This window comes from Rhea pennata, chromosome 25, assembly GCF_028389875.1.
Source record: "Rhea pennata isolate bPtePen1 chromosome 25, bPtePen1.pri, whole genome shotgun sequence".
Lineage (NCBI taxonomy): Eukaryota > Metazoa > Chordata > Aves > Rheiformes > Rheidae > Rhea > Rhea pennata.
The window spans coordinates 4745776-4761849 of NC_084687.1; the positions used below are offsets into that span (position 1 = coordinate 4745776).

At 50.9% G+C, this 16074-nt stretch overlaps 1 protein-coding gene across 1 annotated transcript; it reads left to right on the forward strand.

The window, feature by feature from the left end:
* Window positions 1–10820: 10820 nt before the first annotated feature.
* On the forward strand, window positions 10821–15191 carry BTG2 (BTG anti-proliferation factor 2). Its single transcript, XM_062594956.1, has 2 exons — window positions 10821–11084; window positions 11994–15191. The coding sequence occupies exons 1-2, from the start codon at window positions 10925–10927 to the stop codon at window positions 12332–12334; spliced, it is 501 nt and encodes a 166-aa protein (XP_062450940.1). The 5' UTR covers window positions 10821–10924; the 3' UTR covers window positions 12335–15191.
* Window positions 15192–16074: the final 883 nt, after the last annotated feature.

The window sequence follows — 16074 nt, forward strand, 5'->3', positions numbered from 1 at the left end:
CTGGTCTCCAAAATTGAAATCTTATTTTATTCTTTCCTGTTTTCTCTGCTTGTTTTAGCTGAATCCTGTGTTTAACACCTTTACATGGACACATTGAGATTTTTCATGTTTTTAGTTTTCTTCTTACCAATGACATGTAGATTTTCTTTTCTTGTAATTAAAAGCTCACCCTGCTTAAAAGCAAGAGGAAAAGAAAAGCTTCAAACACAAGGAAAATTATGGTGAGATCTCAAGCACTGGCAATCTTGAGCTGGAATTTCTAATGGTGGAGCAGAACAGAGTTTGAACCTGATGTGGCCTTGCTAGAAGAGCGAAAACAGCCATTTATGGCAGACAAATATGTACAATTGCCAAGCGAGAGCTCTCCTGGGCTCTGGAGCAGGCAGGGTGAACGGTGCATGGGTTATTATTTGTTGCTTTGTATGTTTAAGAGGGCCCTCAGTTGCCAGGCTTCTGCAAAAGCTGCTTAGCTCAGGAGTGCTCTTGAGAACCAGGGAGTGGAGAGCAGGAATTTCAGACCCTTTTAAGGTCTGTTTACTCTTTCAGCCTCCACGATTTCAAGGGCATGTATATTAGGCAAATCTGAAATGGTGGGAGCTGCAGGCACAGGAGGGAGTGGAGATCCCCAGAGCCCTGTCAGCCAGGAGTCCTAGGTCACACAGAAATGCTTTCCTGCACGAGGCCATTTCCATATTGAATATCCATGATCTGGGCTGAGAATAGCCTCTCCGCAGGGACTGTAACAAAACAGTCCCAGGCTTTGTGCTTTCATATAGCTTGTTGCAACAGGGAAAGCAGAAAGCGACTTGTCTCTTATGTTCTGGCCAGTGCATTCTGCAAGGACCTTTGCAGCATTCACTCCGGGGCAAATGCTAGCAAAGGATGGGCTCTGAGCTATGTTACCAGCTTCTTCCGCTCCTTACAGATGCATCTTTCCTCCTCCTGAGTCTCTAGGTGCTTTTGTAATGGAAAATGGGCCTTCATGTGTGTGAGGAAACTGAGGCACACACTGAGAAAAAGTGACATGGTCCAAATACACAGCAGGCTGATGCCAGAGGCAGGATCAGCCCCATCATGCTTTCCTGGCCGCTTTTGAGGTGGTGTTTGGCAAGACTGAATACAAAGTCACTCCAACTGGTGTGCACCATCTTGCAGGCAAACTCTTAACCATGTCAGTGTCTGGGATACCTCTCCCTGGTCCTCGTCATGGGAACCTCAGCTGAGATGATGATACAGGGTGGGAAATGCACGTGATAGCAAAGAAACCTCAAGCAAAAGAATAATTGCACAGGCTCTGGAGGCATTCACAAGGCTTTTCTAACCAGCTGGCAGCTGGGAAGCTGCCCAAACCCACAGTTTCTCCCATACCAAGGACACAGAAGAAAGTTACTGGAGGGATCCAGGGGGTTCTCAGTCTGTAATCAACTGGCAGAGTGAGGGGAAGGAAGGCATGAAGGTGTGATGAGCGGCAGAGGAGCTGCCCCATCACAGCAGTGCTGCTGGAGGCCAGAACTGACTTCCTAACCTGTAACTCTTGTTTTACACTGATGTAATACCTCTAGTGCAGAGATCTGGATTTCCCAAATGCTGGTGATCTAAGACACTATTTTGGGTGTGTCTTCAACCATAAATCAGGCACTGTGGCCATTACAGATCTTTAGTGTTTCTTTTGTACAGCTTTTCTGGTGACACCTCATGTGGAACAGTGTCCCTGTGCTGCATTTCCAGTTGTTGTTCTTGGCATGTCTTAGCCACCTCATTTGTTTTGTTGGTGCTTGTTAAATTCCAGAGGTGCTGAGAGATCCCAGATGGCTTCACTGACCTCCCTGTGGGAGACAGGAACATAGCTGTCTGGGGAGGAAGCAGGACCGTCCCTGCCATTACTGGCGGGTGGAGTGAGACAGGGCTGGTGTACAACTGGGCTTGCAAAGGCACTAATTATAGTGTGAGCTGGTGACAAGCATGTGATGGACAATCACACCAGCAGGCTCTGGGGAACACTGGTCAGCACAGGAAGGACTGAAGCAGTCTGGGCCAGGGTGCTGGTCTTTCAGGAGGGTCTGCTCTATGGTAGCTCTAGCAGAATCCTTGAGGCCAGGTCTTTGACTATCACATCCGTAGTGTACCTGAGGCATCTCCCAGAGACCCACTACCAGGACACTGAAGTTATGTTTAACTTAAGTAGGCTTAAATGTGCCTGTTTCATTCCAAACCTAAGTTCTGTGTGAAGCTCCTGGGTTTCGGTAAAGTGAGACCAGAGTCCTGAGCTGAAATTGGGCAACAGGGAAGGCCTTGGAGAGGCCCCAAGATTTGACTTGAAACAGCTCAGGAATCCAGCTCCTACTCCCATCCTCACATGTACACAGATGAAAAAAATCATGACTCTGATTTTTTCTGTATATGATGGAAAAAATCCCTCCAGCGACTATGCTAAAGCCTTGATTGTTGCTGAAGTGTAGAATTATGAAGAGAAAGCTTTTGTGCTGCTTTTGTCAGTAATGAATGTGGATCCTACCTAGAATTTGGATTCAAACCTTGATGAACTCTGTATGCAATCCAAAGCCATGTCTAAACAGAGGTTTCTAGAAAATGACCTTTACTTTTATAACTAAACAACCCCCTCTGTCCCTAGTTGCAAACCCCCTGGCAGTGCAAGGGTAAGTTCCAACTCCAAAGCTGGATATCTGTTCAACTCTGGTCTCTGTGGTGTTCTCCTTCTGAGCCACTACGGGGAAGATACTGAGTGCGTCTTTGCTCCAGGGCTCAGCTGCCCTTTGGTGTTAGCTATAAAGGAGATAGTTTTGGTTAGGGAGAGCTGGGAGCAAGTAGAGTGTGCTGGTCACATGCAAAATCGTGGATAGCAAGGAGGTTTGGAAAGCACTGGAGGGTGGATGCATGTGGTACACCATGCGCTGGTCTCCCCATGTCCAGGTGTGGCACACCACTAAAAAACAACTAGCTGGCTGTGCCAGGGAGGGCAAGAAATCCTTGGGAACAGCCTAGAGCAGTCCTTTGGAGTCCACCTGCTCCTCAGGAGGTATTTGTCCAGGCCAGGATCAGCCTGCCTCTTGGGAAAGGGCACCACCCAGATCTAAGCTGTTGTAGGGTGTTGCCCTGCTTTATCTGGGCCTTCTTTGTGTACTAATTGATGTTTGCAGGGTTTGGGAGGTTTGCTGGGCTCTGGGAAACACTAGCTTCTTTCATATTTGTGGGTGTAGCCTGAGAAGAACCCCAAAGATCTTCTCCCAGTGTCCTTCTCTCGCACGTGGGATCCTGGACCATCAACCGCACAGCACCTCTCACCAGTTTTAAGAGAAAAGTCCCCCCATGGCTTTGCAATCTGGGCATACAGAGGCCATGGGGAGAAGGATGGATTCGGCAGAGTTTTGTCAGCATAGCAGCTATAGATGGGACCTGATATAATCCTTGCTGTGGAGCTGAGTTGAGGACTAAGAGGGCTGATGGGAGAGAAAAGAAGGGGAAAATAGATCCATAACCTATGATGTGGATGAGATTCTGCAGTTAGCCATAACCAGGTCAGGTTTCCATATGTTAGACTGATCATGGGTTGCTGTAACGAATGCTGGAGTAGGCCAAAATCTAGAAGTTCTTGAGTTACTTGTCTTCTCTTTTATTAACCTGCGCCTGCCACACAAACTCTTGGAAGTCTGTGTACAGGGACTGACTGCTGGAAAGACTCAGAACTTCCTGGAAAGATGTCATTTTCTGTTTGATGCTCTATAAAACCCTCAAGCACAGGAGTCTGTATGGTGATAGCTGAGGTCTCCGATGCAATCATAAAAGTCACTTCAATCTGTAACCACCTCCTGCTTTTCTCCTCTAATCTGTGGGTAATTCAACTGCTCTTCACAGGCTTTCAAAAGACACATTCATGGAAGCAAGTCCAGCAGAGACTCCTCACTGAGTGCTGAGATGTCAGGTAGTGCTCAACAGGGTCAGTAAAATCACTTACTAGCTGCTACAGCAACGGCGCCTTTGGTACTCTTGCCCTTTTCTTTTTTTGCTGACAATTGGGGTTGCTATGATACTGTAAGACACATTATCTGGTGTTTATAATACTTTATAAGCAATAAATGTTGATTTTGGCAATGTGCTGCTTTGGCAACTAGTCACTGGTTGTTTTTCCCTGGCTACATTTGAGTTTGGCAGATGAGTTGCATCCTAACCACTGAAAAAATCCAGTCTTGTGGTTTCAGCCAGTTTTTTTTTTTTTTTTTAACTTCTCTTTTCTAGGAAAAGAAAAATCCCTTTTTTGTATTATGGCTGCATTTCAATGCAGTGTGAGATCACTATATATAGTCCTCCAGCCTCCTTTAGAAGGAAAGGTGTGAGATAGGCCTATGGAGGGAAGTTTGCCTCAAAAGCCCCCCAAAAATCAGGGATGAGGGGGAGGAGTGATAGTCCCTCACCCAGCCAGGCTGAAGTGAGGGGCAGTGTGATTCATGGGAAGGGCCCTGTATCTTGCCTCTGCTTTGAACAAGACAGAGCATCTCTTAGGCCGCGGTTTGCTGCCATGCAGGTTGTCTCTCCCTTGTAGACCACAAGCTCCTCAGTTCATGTGGTTGTTAACGTGTGTCTTTGTGGCTTCAAGGATGATCCGACATTCCCATCTTATTGATGGGTTCACCACCAGCCGTACTGGTGGTTACCTCTCCTTGGTTGTGGGGAGGTTTGAAACTGTCCAGAGCCCATATTTATTTGGGGACTTTCCAGGGGAGAGGAGCAGAGGCCAGGTAGGGAGACACACCCCAGGGTGCTGCAGTAAGGGAGAATTTCCTGCCTCTGCACACATCTGTCCCTCACACGTGCTGTTTACCCTGCCATGCTGTGGACCAAGATGAGATGTCCTCTCCAACAGTGGCTGAAGGGCAGAAGGGTGGTGCAGAGCGAGGGACTGGCCAGAGGCACATCCTCTCGCACTGCTGGGCACCCCGAGCTCTGCTGCTGCCAGGGCTCTGCTCTCCCTCCATCTCACATACTAGCAAGGCAGCTCCAAGCTTTGCAGGGGACAACTGTAGAGCTCCTGGTGTGGACACCTCCATCCCCAAACCACTTGGGGCTCTGCTTGGACCTTTTCTCTTGTTCCCTCTCTACTCTGTCAAGTTTTATTTAACAGGAACACAGGTAGGCAGAGGCAGTTGCATCCTGTAACGGGATGTGGAAAAAAACAATAACCAAATGCAAAGAACAGGAAACCATCTCTGAAATCAGCGTGAGGTCATCTACGCACCTTCCCTGGCAGGGCAGCAGCAGGAGAAACTCATGGGTCTGAGGCTTATTCTCCAGGTGATAATGTTGTGCTTTGAACAAATGTCATCTTATACGGGACACTGTCAACACAGGTCGAGCCAGAAGATTGTGAGGCCAAGGAAAACCCCCCTGAGAAAACTGAAAGCAACTGAAGCCAATGAGTGCTCGGCACCATTGGAAAACTTAGGCCCAAAGTCCTAAGAAATTCAAAGAAAGAGCAATTATTTCTTCTTGCAGCTCCCTGGAGTACAGCAATGTTTGTTGCCTAAAATATTTTTGAAAGGACAAGACATTTGCAGTGGGTCAGATAGGCTGTTTTCTATGAGGAAACATGGTGTGCAACAAGGAAAGTAGATCAGAGGGAGGCTGTTCTGGGAAAAGCTTCTCCTCGGGGTGGTGCCATCCGTCATCGAAGCCCTGGGTTTGTGCTGCAAAAGCCCCCGTGCTCAGACGCTGTTGTGAAACGCAGCTGCCTCTCAGCGCGCTCCCCAGGGCGCTCGGGTCTCTGCGGACGGGGGAGAGGGCAGGGTTGCAGGGGTCCTGGCAGGCTGCGAGCGGCGCTGCCCGGACGTGCCCCACATGTGTCTGAGCACGTCCGGCCCGTGCTGCCCGTCGGCGTGCTCGGAGCCGGCGGCGGAGTCGGGGTCCAGCAAGGCGAACAGCCCCAGCAAAGGCCCGCGCTGACGGAAGGTGCTCCGGCGCCCCGAGACGCGGCGGGGCGCTTAGCGAAGCCCAGCGCGGTGCGGCCTCGCGGGATCAGACACTCGGAGGGCTCCGGCCGGGCAGGAGGGTGCTCAGGACTTGTTCTGACTGTGGTCTAGACAGCAGCAAAGTGGTGTGTGCGGCAAACCGAGGTCTAACCTGGGCGGCAAACAGGTTGGAAAGGCTTTGTGTCCTGTCCACGTCCTTTTTCTCCTCTCCATCTCCACTGCATTTCACACGCTTCGGTCACAGTCTTACTTCACAACTGTGTTTTGAAAGGACTTATTAGCTCTGAGTGTAGGCTGGGCTTAAGACTCCTGCGTTATTGTTTACGCTGCCTGCTAGGCCTGTTTCTGGGGTCAGACCCAGGTTACCAATTACAGCTGTGATTAAACATCCTAGCCCTGCTTACCCTTGGGCTTTTTTCCCCCTTAAATTCCCACTGATTGTGCTGAACCGGTGTTAGCAACCAGGCGGCTGTTGGCAGAGGAACCACAAAGTCTGAGCCTCCTCCGACACAGCCAGCTAACGAGATCTGAACCGGGTTAATACGCTCTATTACAGTTCAAAACTGTTCCCGCAGACTTTTTTTTTTTTTTTTTTTTTTCCTTAATGTAAAGGAAAAGCAGCCCTTGGCTTCCCAAATCTAAATAGATAACCTTCAAATCCTTCTCCAGCACTAGGATAATGGGGAGGGGCCCACCCTGGAGAAGTGACAGCTCATTTAGCCATCTGCGGGACACATCTAATCAGGAGGATTTGAATGTTAATTCTGTGTGTGTGACTATTTCTCTGCTGATAACAGGGGGTGTGGATTCACACTGTGGCTATTTGGCTGGCAGCTGACTCCATTCAAGGGACAGCTTGTGAAGTGTTTTTTGTGTCTAATGCTTCGTGAAGGACAGCCCAGCATATTAAAAAAGGTGCCCCCCCCCAAACATGACCAAAGAAAGTGTAGAGTGGGAATAGTTGCCTTTTAGGTGTGCATAAAAAAGCCATGAGCTGCTGACTCTCGAAAAGCCTGAGTCCACGCGAGCATTTTGGTCTGTCCATGCTGAGCTTTAACCCTTGTTTGAAAGGCAGATGTTACCCTTTTATTGCAAAACTTCCAGCTCAATTTGTTTTGGAGAAACAGGGCCAAAACGTTTGAAAGCCCATCTGAACTTTTAATTCCTGTCAAACCAGTTACAAACCTAGTCCAGCCAATTGCTATGGAGAGATTTATATATGCATATATGTGTGTGTATATATATATGTACATATATATACACACATGTGTATACATATATACACATGTATACACATGTATGCACATATATATACGTGTATATATATGTATACACACACATACATATGTGTGTGTGTGTGTGTATATATTTAATTGAAATTTAAATGCTCTGAGACATTTCCAGCTAAACTTAGGGTGGAGACTATTCTAGCCAGAACAGCATTAAAAACAGCTCTAACTTCTCTTTTTGAAATGAATGTTATTTTATAATTGTTTGTTTACTCTGTAACTCCTCAAAGCAATTGAAAGCATGTATTAAGTCTTATGCCTTGTCTCCAAGACTGCAGCCTTGTTTTAACAGGGCCAGAAGTTATGGGCACATACCCTGCTTAGAGGTCCTTGAGCTCCACAGGAAATCTCTCATTGGAAGGGCTTAACGAAGAGAATCTGATTTTGGAGACAAGGGCTTGCACTAGATACAAACACATCCAAGAGAAAGGCCCTCAGCTGTGCCAGGGTAGCTTGTAAGAACAATGATGATGATTAAGAATAAATGGAGGATCTGAATTTGGAGAATGGTGCCACCACTTGTTTCATCTGCTTGCAGAGCAGGGGGGACCAGGGGAACCTGCTCGCCGAGGTTAGGTCATCAACAGCACTTAAGAACACTGTTAGCCCTAATTGCGAGTAAACCTGCGCTTGCTATTAATGCTATTCTTGGCCGACTTGAGGACAGAAGACCTCTTGCTACGGTTACTGTACAGTGACTCAGAACCGCATAACACCATCCAAGTACTTCTCAATGTGACCCTTCTGTCAGATGGGGGAAACATCTCCTTGGTTTGTCCAGTTAGACTGCAGACTCTGCTCAGGGTCTCCTATGCTTTACTGAAGTAGCAGATTTGAGAATTAATTTTTGCTTTGGCTTTTACAGGTGTATTTGCATGAATGTGCCTTGTGCCAGGATAGTTTTGTTTGCTTCTTAATTTTATGCCAGTTATGATTGCGCCCATGTGCTCCGAGTGTCTTTGGTGGCTGATAATACTGGTGTGCATAAAGCAATAAAGCTCTGCATGCACAGGCTCTCAGTGCGGGTGTTTGTGCAGCCTCTTTGGGGGCCTCTGGCTGCTGCTGCGGTATAAATAACCCGTCTATATTGTATCGCGCCCTGTGCTTCACATGGACCCGAGTTTCTTTCATGTGTGTTGCTGACTTAAAAAAAAAAGACCTTAGACTTTAATCCTTGGGTTTATTTCAAAGCTTACAAAGGCAAATCTGGTTTACAGCAAGAGATTTGCCTGCTTCCTTGTGCTCTGGGGATGAATGGAGCGGCAGATGGAGGGGGGTGGGAAGGACCCGGACCCCTGGGCTCGAGCTGCTGGCGAGCCTGGCCCTCCACTAGCCGAGCCGAGCCGCAGCAGCTCCTCCGCCTGCTGCCTGAAGCACCGTCCTTTAAGCTGTGCAGAGCACAGAACGGGATCAGTGCAGACCTCTGCCTGGGCAGTGTTTTTTCTATCGACCTCTACTAAACCAGCAGGATTTCTGTTTTCTTCCTCTTTGCCCTGGCCTGTTGGCTGTACATTGCTACACAGTCCTGGTGCTTCAGGAGGCGTGAGTCTGCATGTGCAGCGTGTGCCTGCATGAACGACGGAGGTGTGAACAAAACGAGCTGCAGACTCCAGGAGCCAAAGGCCTCAAATAAATCCTACTGCATTCCTGAGTCATGGAAAATAATTGGAGTTTTGAGACACATGAAATCTCCCCTTTTGAGAGCGCTGCAAAGAGGTGACAGGCACAGTGGTGCTCATAGATGGCCCTTGCCAACGTGAAGGATGCCCACACCATGCGGGACCCCAGAGCTGTCTATAAGACCAGCGATAAGATGGAGCTGAGCCAGCAGGCTGACAGCCGGGAGGCGCGGGCCGCTCCTCCCGCCTTATCGGGGAGCGCCGGTGCGAAAGCGCGGTGCCAGCAATGGGAGCAGCACGGTGAGAACCGGCCCCGGCTCGGCCTCCGCGGGGCTGCTCCTCGGGCAGAGGCCAACCCACATGATCTCATTCCTCGCCTCGGCTTCTCTGGCTGCACCCACTGCTTGTGGAGGTGCCAAATGAGGCCCTGCCATGGAAGGAGAACGTGTTTTCGCGAAGATCAGACCCGTGGCTTCAGATCCTCTCCCGGTTCTCGCCGAGGGAGGGATCTGGGGCTGCGAGACAATAGCTCTGAACAACCCCAGGCCGCTGCCAGGCAATATTCATTCAGAAATCCCATCCTGTTTTGATAGTAACTCTCTCATGGTTGATCAAAGAAAAGGCAAGAAAAGAGCCTGCCCTCCTACTGCTGCTTTAGCTGCAGGCTGGTTTCAGCAGAAGCTGGGCGAGCGCCTCCATCGCGGGCAGCGTGGCTGGCAGCTGGGCCAGCTGGTGCAGCTCCCGGTTTTGCAGTGCCTTACTAAGCGTCAGGGCTTGCGCTAGCTCTCCTCTCCCCTGCTGCTGGGCTGGATGGAGGCAACTGAGGACGCTGCCTCCGCTCGCGGCTTGCCTTGGCTTGCTCCCCCGCGCCATGGTGGGACACGCGCTCCCTGTGCTGCAGCGACCTCCTCCTGGCTCCTGCTCTCCCGCCAGCCTGGCTTCTGGCTGGACGAGGCCCCAGGTCCCAGGGTGTCTGCTCTCACCGTTCACCTAAAACACTTCTTAGGCACAAGACAAAAGCGGTGTGCTGTGGCGTGGTGTGGCGCGGCGCGGTACGGTAGCCTTCCACCCTCATCCCCCTCCGCTCTGCCTGGGTTCTCCCTGTACGCTTTGGGGGTCTCTGCCTGGAAGGGATGTGGAATAGGGACCTGTGATGTGTCCAGGGCAAGGAGACGCAGGAAGGCTGCTTAGCGGTGATGGGAAATGGCCTGCGCGCTCCTGAGGAGACGGGGCCCCCGGACGCAGTCCTGAGAGCCGAGCACCCACACTGAACTGAAGTCAAGAGGGTGGGAAGGGCCAGGGCCAGGTCACCGTCACCCCCGGAAGGCTGAGTCACCTCATCCCAGCTCAGCAGAACTGCCACTGCGCTGAGGTCGGGGCTGCCCCGTTTTGGGGCCAGCGTGCAGCGCGCCCTGGCTACGGATGGAGGCGGGGTGTGGGGGGCCGGGAGCTGGACCCACCGTCCGGGGCGGGGGGGGGGGGTGGTGGTGCAGCGAGCCCGGGGCCGAGACCTGCCGTCCGGAGAGGCGCAGTGAGCCCGGGGCCAAGGCTGGGGCCTGCCGTCGGAGGGGTGGGGGGCGCAGCGAGCCCGGGGCCCGGACCCGCCGGCGGGGGGGGGTGTGCAGCGGGGCCGAGGCCGGGACCCGCCGTCGGAGGGCGGGGGGGCGCAGCGGGGCCGAGGCCGGGACCCGCCGGCGGGGGGGGGGGGGGGGGGGCGCAGCCAGTCTCGCTCGACCCTAAAAATAGCGCCCGGGTCACCCCCCCCCCGCCACCATTGTCATCCGCGCAGCTACGTCACTCCTTCCACTGTGCTGACGTCAGCCTGCATTAGCATAGCGCGCCCCCTCGGCCAATGGCGGCCGCCCGGCCGATGACGCCGCCCCGGGCAGGCCCATTTAAGGGCGGCGCGGCGCTCGCGGCGCCCCATGAGCCGAGCGGAGCCGAGCGGAGCGCGAGGCCGCGCCGCGCCGGGGAGCCGCCGCCAGCCGCAGCCTTAAAGGGGCCGCGCCGCCACCTCCTCCCGGGAGCCGGAGCCATGAACCAGGGCCAGCGTCGCAGCGGCGGCCCGCGGGCGGACATGGCCCCCGAGATCGCCGCCGCCGTGGGCTTCGTCTCCAGTCTGCTGCGGACGCGGGGCTGCGTCAGCGAGCAGCAGCTGCAGGTGTTTAGCGGGGCGCTGCGGGAGGCGCTCGCAGGTGAGACGCGGCCCCTGGCAGCGCGCAGCCCCCAGGGCCGCCCCTGCCTCCCTATCTGGGGCTGGGGAAAAGCTTTCCGGGCGCCCCGAGGGGAGGGGAAGAAGTTTCGGGACGAGCGCAGCACACCCGTGTTTTCCTCGGCCCTCCCCGGGACCAGGCTCTTACCCGTGTCCTTCCCCAGAATCCAGCTGTGGCCCCTGCCTGGGCCGGCACCCGCCTGTCTCCCTTCTGGGGTTGGGTGTCTGCATGCATCCTTTCTTGGCAGTCACCCGTGTCGCTTCCCGGATCAGGTGCCCACCCGTGTTCCCCTGGGCTGTGGGGTGAGCACCTCGAGACCCTCTCCCACGGACACAGCAGCCCCTCTACTCCTAGCCCATCCCTCCAGGACCTGGGCACTAGCTGGGTCTGGGTGTCCCTCCCCCCCCAGCACAGCACATCTCGGGCTTGGTGCTAGCAGGGTGGTTTGGGGGTCTCCTCCCAGGCTGGCGTGGCTCTTGTGTTATCGGTCCTGGGAAGGAACAGTTTGTTGCCGTGCTGAGATAAGGGATAGAGGTGCGCCACTGAGCTTGTAGCGTGACCTGGATGTTACTCCCAGACCGCAGTGTTTAACTGCTGGTGATACCAGTATCTCCTGCAGCCACCCCAGTGGTCGAGGTGAAGGTGTTGGGGTCCTGTCTCAGCAGCTGCTGTGGCTTTGTCCTGCCCGGGCTTGCTAGGACCTGAAGAGCTGCACTCCTGCGCCTCAGAGCGCTTTGCTCTAGAGCCTCTGTCTGATGGAGGGAGATAGAGAGGACTTGATTTTTTCCTTCTGTGGGTTGTAGGGCTCCCTTGGGATTGCAGGGGGATGCAGGCTTCCTTATAGCTGTTGCCTGTCTGCTTACCACTCTTTCCTTCTTGCCTCTCTTGTAGAGCACTACAAACATCACTGGTTTCCTGAGAAACCGTTCAAAGGCTCTGGGTATCGCTGCATCCGGATCAATCACAAAATGGACCCAATTATCAGTAAGGCAGCTAGCCAGATCGGACTCAGCCTACCGCAGCTCTATCAGCTCCTGCCCAGCGAGCTCACGCTCTGGGTGGACCCCTATGAGGTGTCCTACCGTATTGGTGAGGATGGCTCCATCTGCGTCTTGTACGAAGCGACTGCAACAAAACCTGTGAGCTCCTATGGGATGCTTACCTGTAAGAACCAGATGATGATAGGTCGCACCAGCCCTTCCAAAAACTACATCATGACTGTCTCCAGCTAAATACTCCTTTTTGTCCTTACACTGCCAAGACACAGGCTACTGTATACCTCACCTGAGGATCTATTTTTAAGATGAAGAGCTATTTATATTTTTTAAAAAAATCCAAGAAAATCCAAAATTAAAATATCAGGCACTGCTTTGGACAGAAGCAGTGTCTTAGGTGCCTTTTTAAAGCTGTTGCAAGCTTATGAGTTTTTATTATGAAGCCGATATCTACCTAATTAGTGTTGGATGGCAATTTTGGTGGGCTGGGTTGCTCACTCAGGCAGCTTGGAATGGAGGAAGAGGGGGAAGAGCAAAACTGGGAAGCATGTCTTGGTGGCAGGAGATGACCATGTTACCTTCTCCCAGTCCTGGTACCCAACAATGTTGTTTATCACAAAGTGTTACAGTATTGTTGGAGAAGGGACAAGGGAAGTGTGCTTTTCTTCACTAACCTTTCCACTCTCCAACTGGTCTGACCTCTGTCTGGGGCCTGGATATAGTGTTTGGGGGAACCTCACCTCTGGGCTTGATGGTGCTGAGGGTCCTTCTCCTTACTCTTGCATGTCTCCTGTGGATGTGCTGACTTCAGAGGCTGCAGCTCTGCCCCACTCCCAGTGTGAACCGATGGGGGCATGTGGCCACCTCCAGCCTCTACCTCTCTTGTCCACCACTGGACTGAAGAGGCCATGAGGATATTGGTGCCCTGTGAAATGGGGTACAGCAGAGATGGTTCCAAAGATGAGTATTGCAGCTGCTGGGGTGATACTGGAGTGCTGTGTCTTTTTGGTACTCCTCAATACCTGGGTTTTGTCTGCTGCTCATGCTGCACACAGAAGGTTGTTAAAACGAGGTCAGCACTATACAGCTGTGAGCAACACAGTTCATCTCCGTGGGGCTCAGAGCCATCCAGACCATGACCTGCTATGTGGCGCTCTGTGCTCTGAGTAGATTCCGGTCTTTTTTTTGCTTTACAAATTACCTGATCTTTCGCTGATGACCTGCAGTGTTGCTTCCCCAAATGAGCTGTAGCAACTTGCCTTGTGCCCTAGCGGTTGGTGTACAAGAACCCCTTTTGCACCATCTCTTCACTGGAAATTTTGGGAGTATCTTCCTGCTGTGTGTGTCTGTTCTGAGGCTGGAACTATTGGGTGCTATGGTGTCACGATGTTTTTAAATTGAAACACTTCTTCCCTCTCTTCCTTCCCTGAGTAATTGGCAAGTGGCTGACAGTGGGAGCTGTGCCTGTTGATAAAGGGGCATCATTTGGTTCAGATTTTTTGGTACATAACTGTTTTGCACAACTAATGCCTGATCCTGTGCTTTGCCTGTTCAAGCAAAACTCCTCTTGGAGTCCCAGTGGTACTTGTATTCAGGGAGACTTTGCCTGAGTGTTCAGGATTTGGCCCTTAAATTGCTCTGGCAACTACAGATGGAGTGGGAATGGCAAGTGCTGCCCTGAGACCTTTATCTACCTGTTGAGGAATGAGCCTTTGCCAGGATGCTGAGTGTCTGTTGCCTTTGTACTAACCACCTGGTGTTCCTCCAGTGATGCTGGGAGAAGTGATCTAAAAACCAGGGCACTGACGTGGTTTGGTCTAATGAAACTTTCTCAGATCTGTTTCACAGCACATTTTCACCTTCCTCTTTGACCTGGCAGCTGACTGGCATAACCAGAGTTATTCTTTCCCAGCCTTTGAGTCAAGTTCTCAAACATTTGTGCAATATATTTCTAAATCTTGGACATTCTGGGAGAGGAAGGAAACCTCCAATTTGCCACAGTTCTTAGCCTAAGTATACTAGAAAATTCAGCAGAGCTTCCCAACTCTCCAATTACTTGTCATGTGAAAAACTAGGTTTGGATTTTTGCAGTTTTGAATCATGAGTTGTTGAACTGGAAAACCAGCCTCAATTCTTTTATCCTGTAAAGATGCCAAGTGGTGAGTTGTTTGTCCTTGCACAGTAATAGCAGACTGTAGCTCTGAAGTTGCATCACTTCCTCCTACATCACTTAAATTTCTCACATCAGCAAAGCAGAAGCTGAAATAAAGCACTGGAACTTTTCTCTTGATGAACTTGTGCAATAAATGATGTCGCAAAGAGAAGGGAATATTTGGGAACTTCCAAAAAGGAAATTGTTTTCAAGGAGAAGAGTACCAAGTGCTGTTTGGAGTCCTTATTTTTCACCTGGATGTGTAGAAAGCCTGAGATGAGATATGCAGTGTGTCCAGGACAAATAGAGGTGTGCTTGGCTGGATTGGGAGCTTCCCAAAGGCTGGTACTTCCTTGGGTTGTAATTTGTCATGATCAATGTGGTCTTCTAAGATTTATCCTCGTATTCTCTTCCTTCTGTCTCACTAGAGAAGTTTGTGGGTGGCAGCCCACAACTGGAGGAGTATTCTGTGATTGCTCTTAATGTGCCCTCACTTTCAAAGCAAAAATAGCCAAACCTCATTCTTTTTGGCCCTGGCATGGAGGAGTCTAACATTAAAGTGTCTTGTTTTTTTAGCTTCAAAACCAACCAAAGTTGGGTGTAATTAATTTTTCTTGTAGCTGGTTACATGTAAAAGCTGTGAATTAGTGTGTTCTGTTGCCTTCTGCCTGTAAGCCTGGGACTCAATTGCAGAGCTGAATGGTGTGTATTTTAAGAATATTTTGGGGATTTTCCTTTCATTTTTTTTCAAAACAAGCTGGACTGTTGAACAGGACCTGCTTCTTGTATTTGGTGAAAATGGTAGAAAGCTTGTAAGCTATGTTTGGAGGAGGGAGTGGATGGTTACTAATTGTATAGCAGTGTTTTTATATGCAGAATGTACAGATCCTTTGACAAAGGTATGCTTTTGTTACTTTAATAAAAATGTAGCAGTATAAATGAGCCTTGTTTTCTTGCTGGGAACTCTTTTGTGCTTACAAAGTGGGTTAGGGTTGGGATTTCAGCCTAAAACCCACACTGCAGATACTGTGGGCTTGGTTTAAGTGTGGGATGACTGTTTATGTCCAGATGTGTCAAGGAGGAGGCTTGGAAAAAAGCTCCTTACGCAGCATGCTGACTCTAAATCTGACCCTTTAAACCTGAGGAATGAAGACTGGGGATAGGTCTGACTACTGCACGGCTGTGCGTGTCTGGCCTCCTCTCCTTTCCTGTGCTGACCCTATGGGATTCTGGCTTAGGCAGCAAGGGATTTATTCACTGCAGTATTGTGGAAATCCTGGGTCCTGCCAGTGCAGGAAGAAAGGGTTATAAAGTGGATTGCTAAGTCTTTTTTATTATTTTTCCTGCACCCAACACTAGAAGCAGCATAAAAATCTTAGAAATCAGAAATGAATGATCCTAACCAGGGAGCAGACCTCATGGAAGGCCGTGACCTCTCCTTGCTGAACCTCCCCATCCCCACAGTCCTTCCAAGGATGACTGAGTCAGCAGCCGCTTGCCTGCAAAGGAGGAAGGCTGAGAGATCATGGGGTTGAAGTGGAGGATATCTGGGACTGTCATGATAAAGGCAGCCAAGGCTGATTCACTGGAGATCCTGTTTTGGCTGTGCCTGAAGGCTGGTGACTTCAGTGTGTCCAGCCATGAGCCATATCCCTGGTCACTGGGTATCAAGCTAATATGTTTAACCCTGTGTCTGCTCTCTGGGGTGAGCTGCCCCTATTTAAGGACCTTAGCTCAACTGACTCAGGGCTGTTAATGCTAGTTTCAGTCCAAAACTCACCAAAGCCTTTCTGGGGAGGTCACTGGAGTGCAAATTGCAGCCTGC

What these genes read in the sequence shown, in the direction of transcription:
- BTG2 (XM_062594956.1), top strand. Translation starts at nt 10,925, where the DNA reads ATGAACCAGGGCCAGCGTCGCAGCGGCGGCCCGCGGGCGGACATGGCC. An exon ending in GCTGCGGGAGGCGCTCGCAG is followed by an intron (nt 11,085 to 11,993) that starts GTGAGACGCGGC and finishes CCTCTCTTGTAG; the next exon opens with AGCACTACAAACATCACTGG.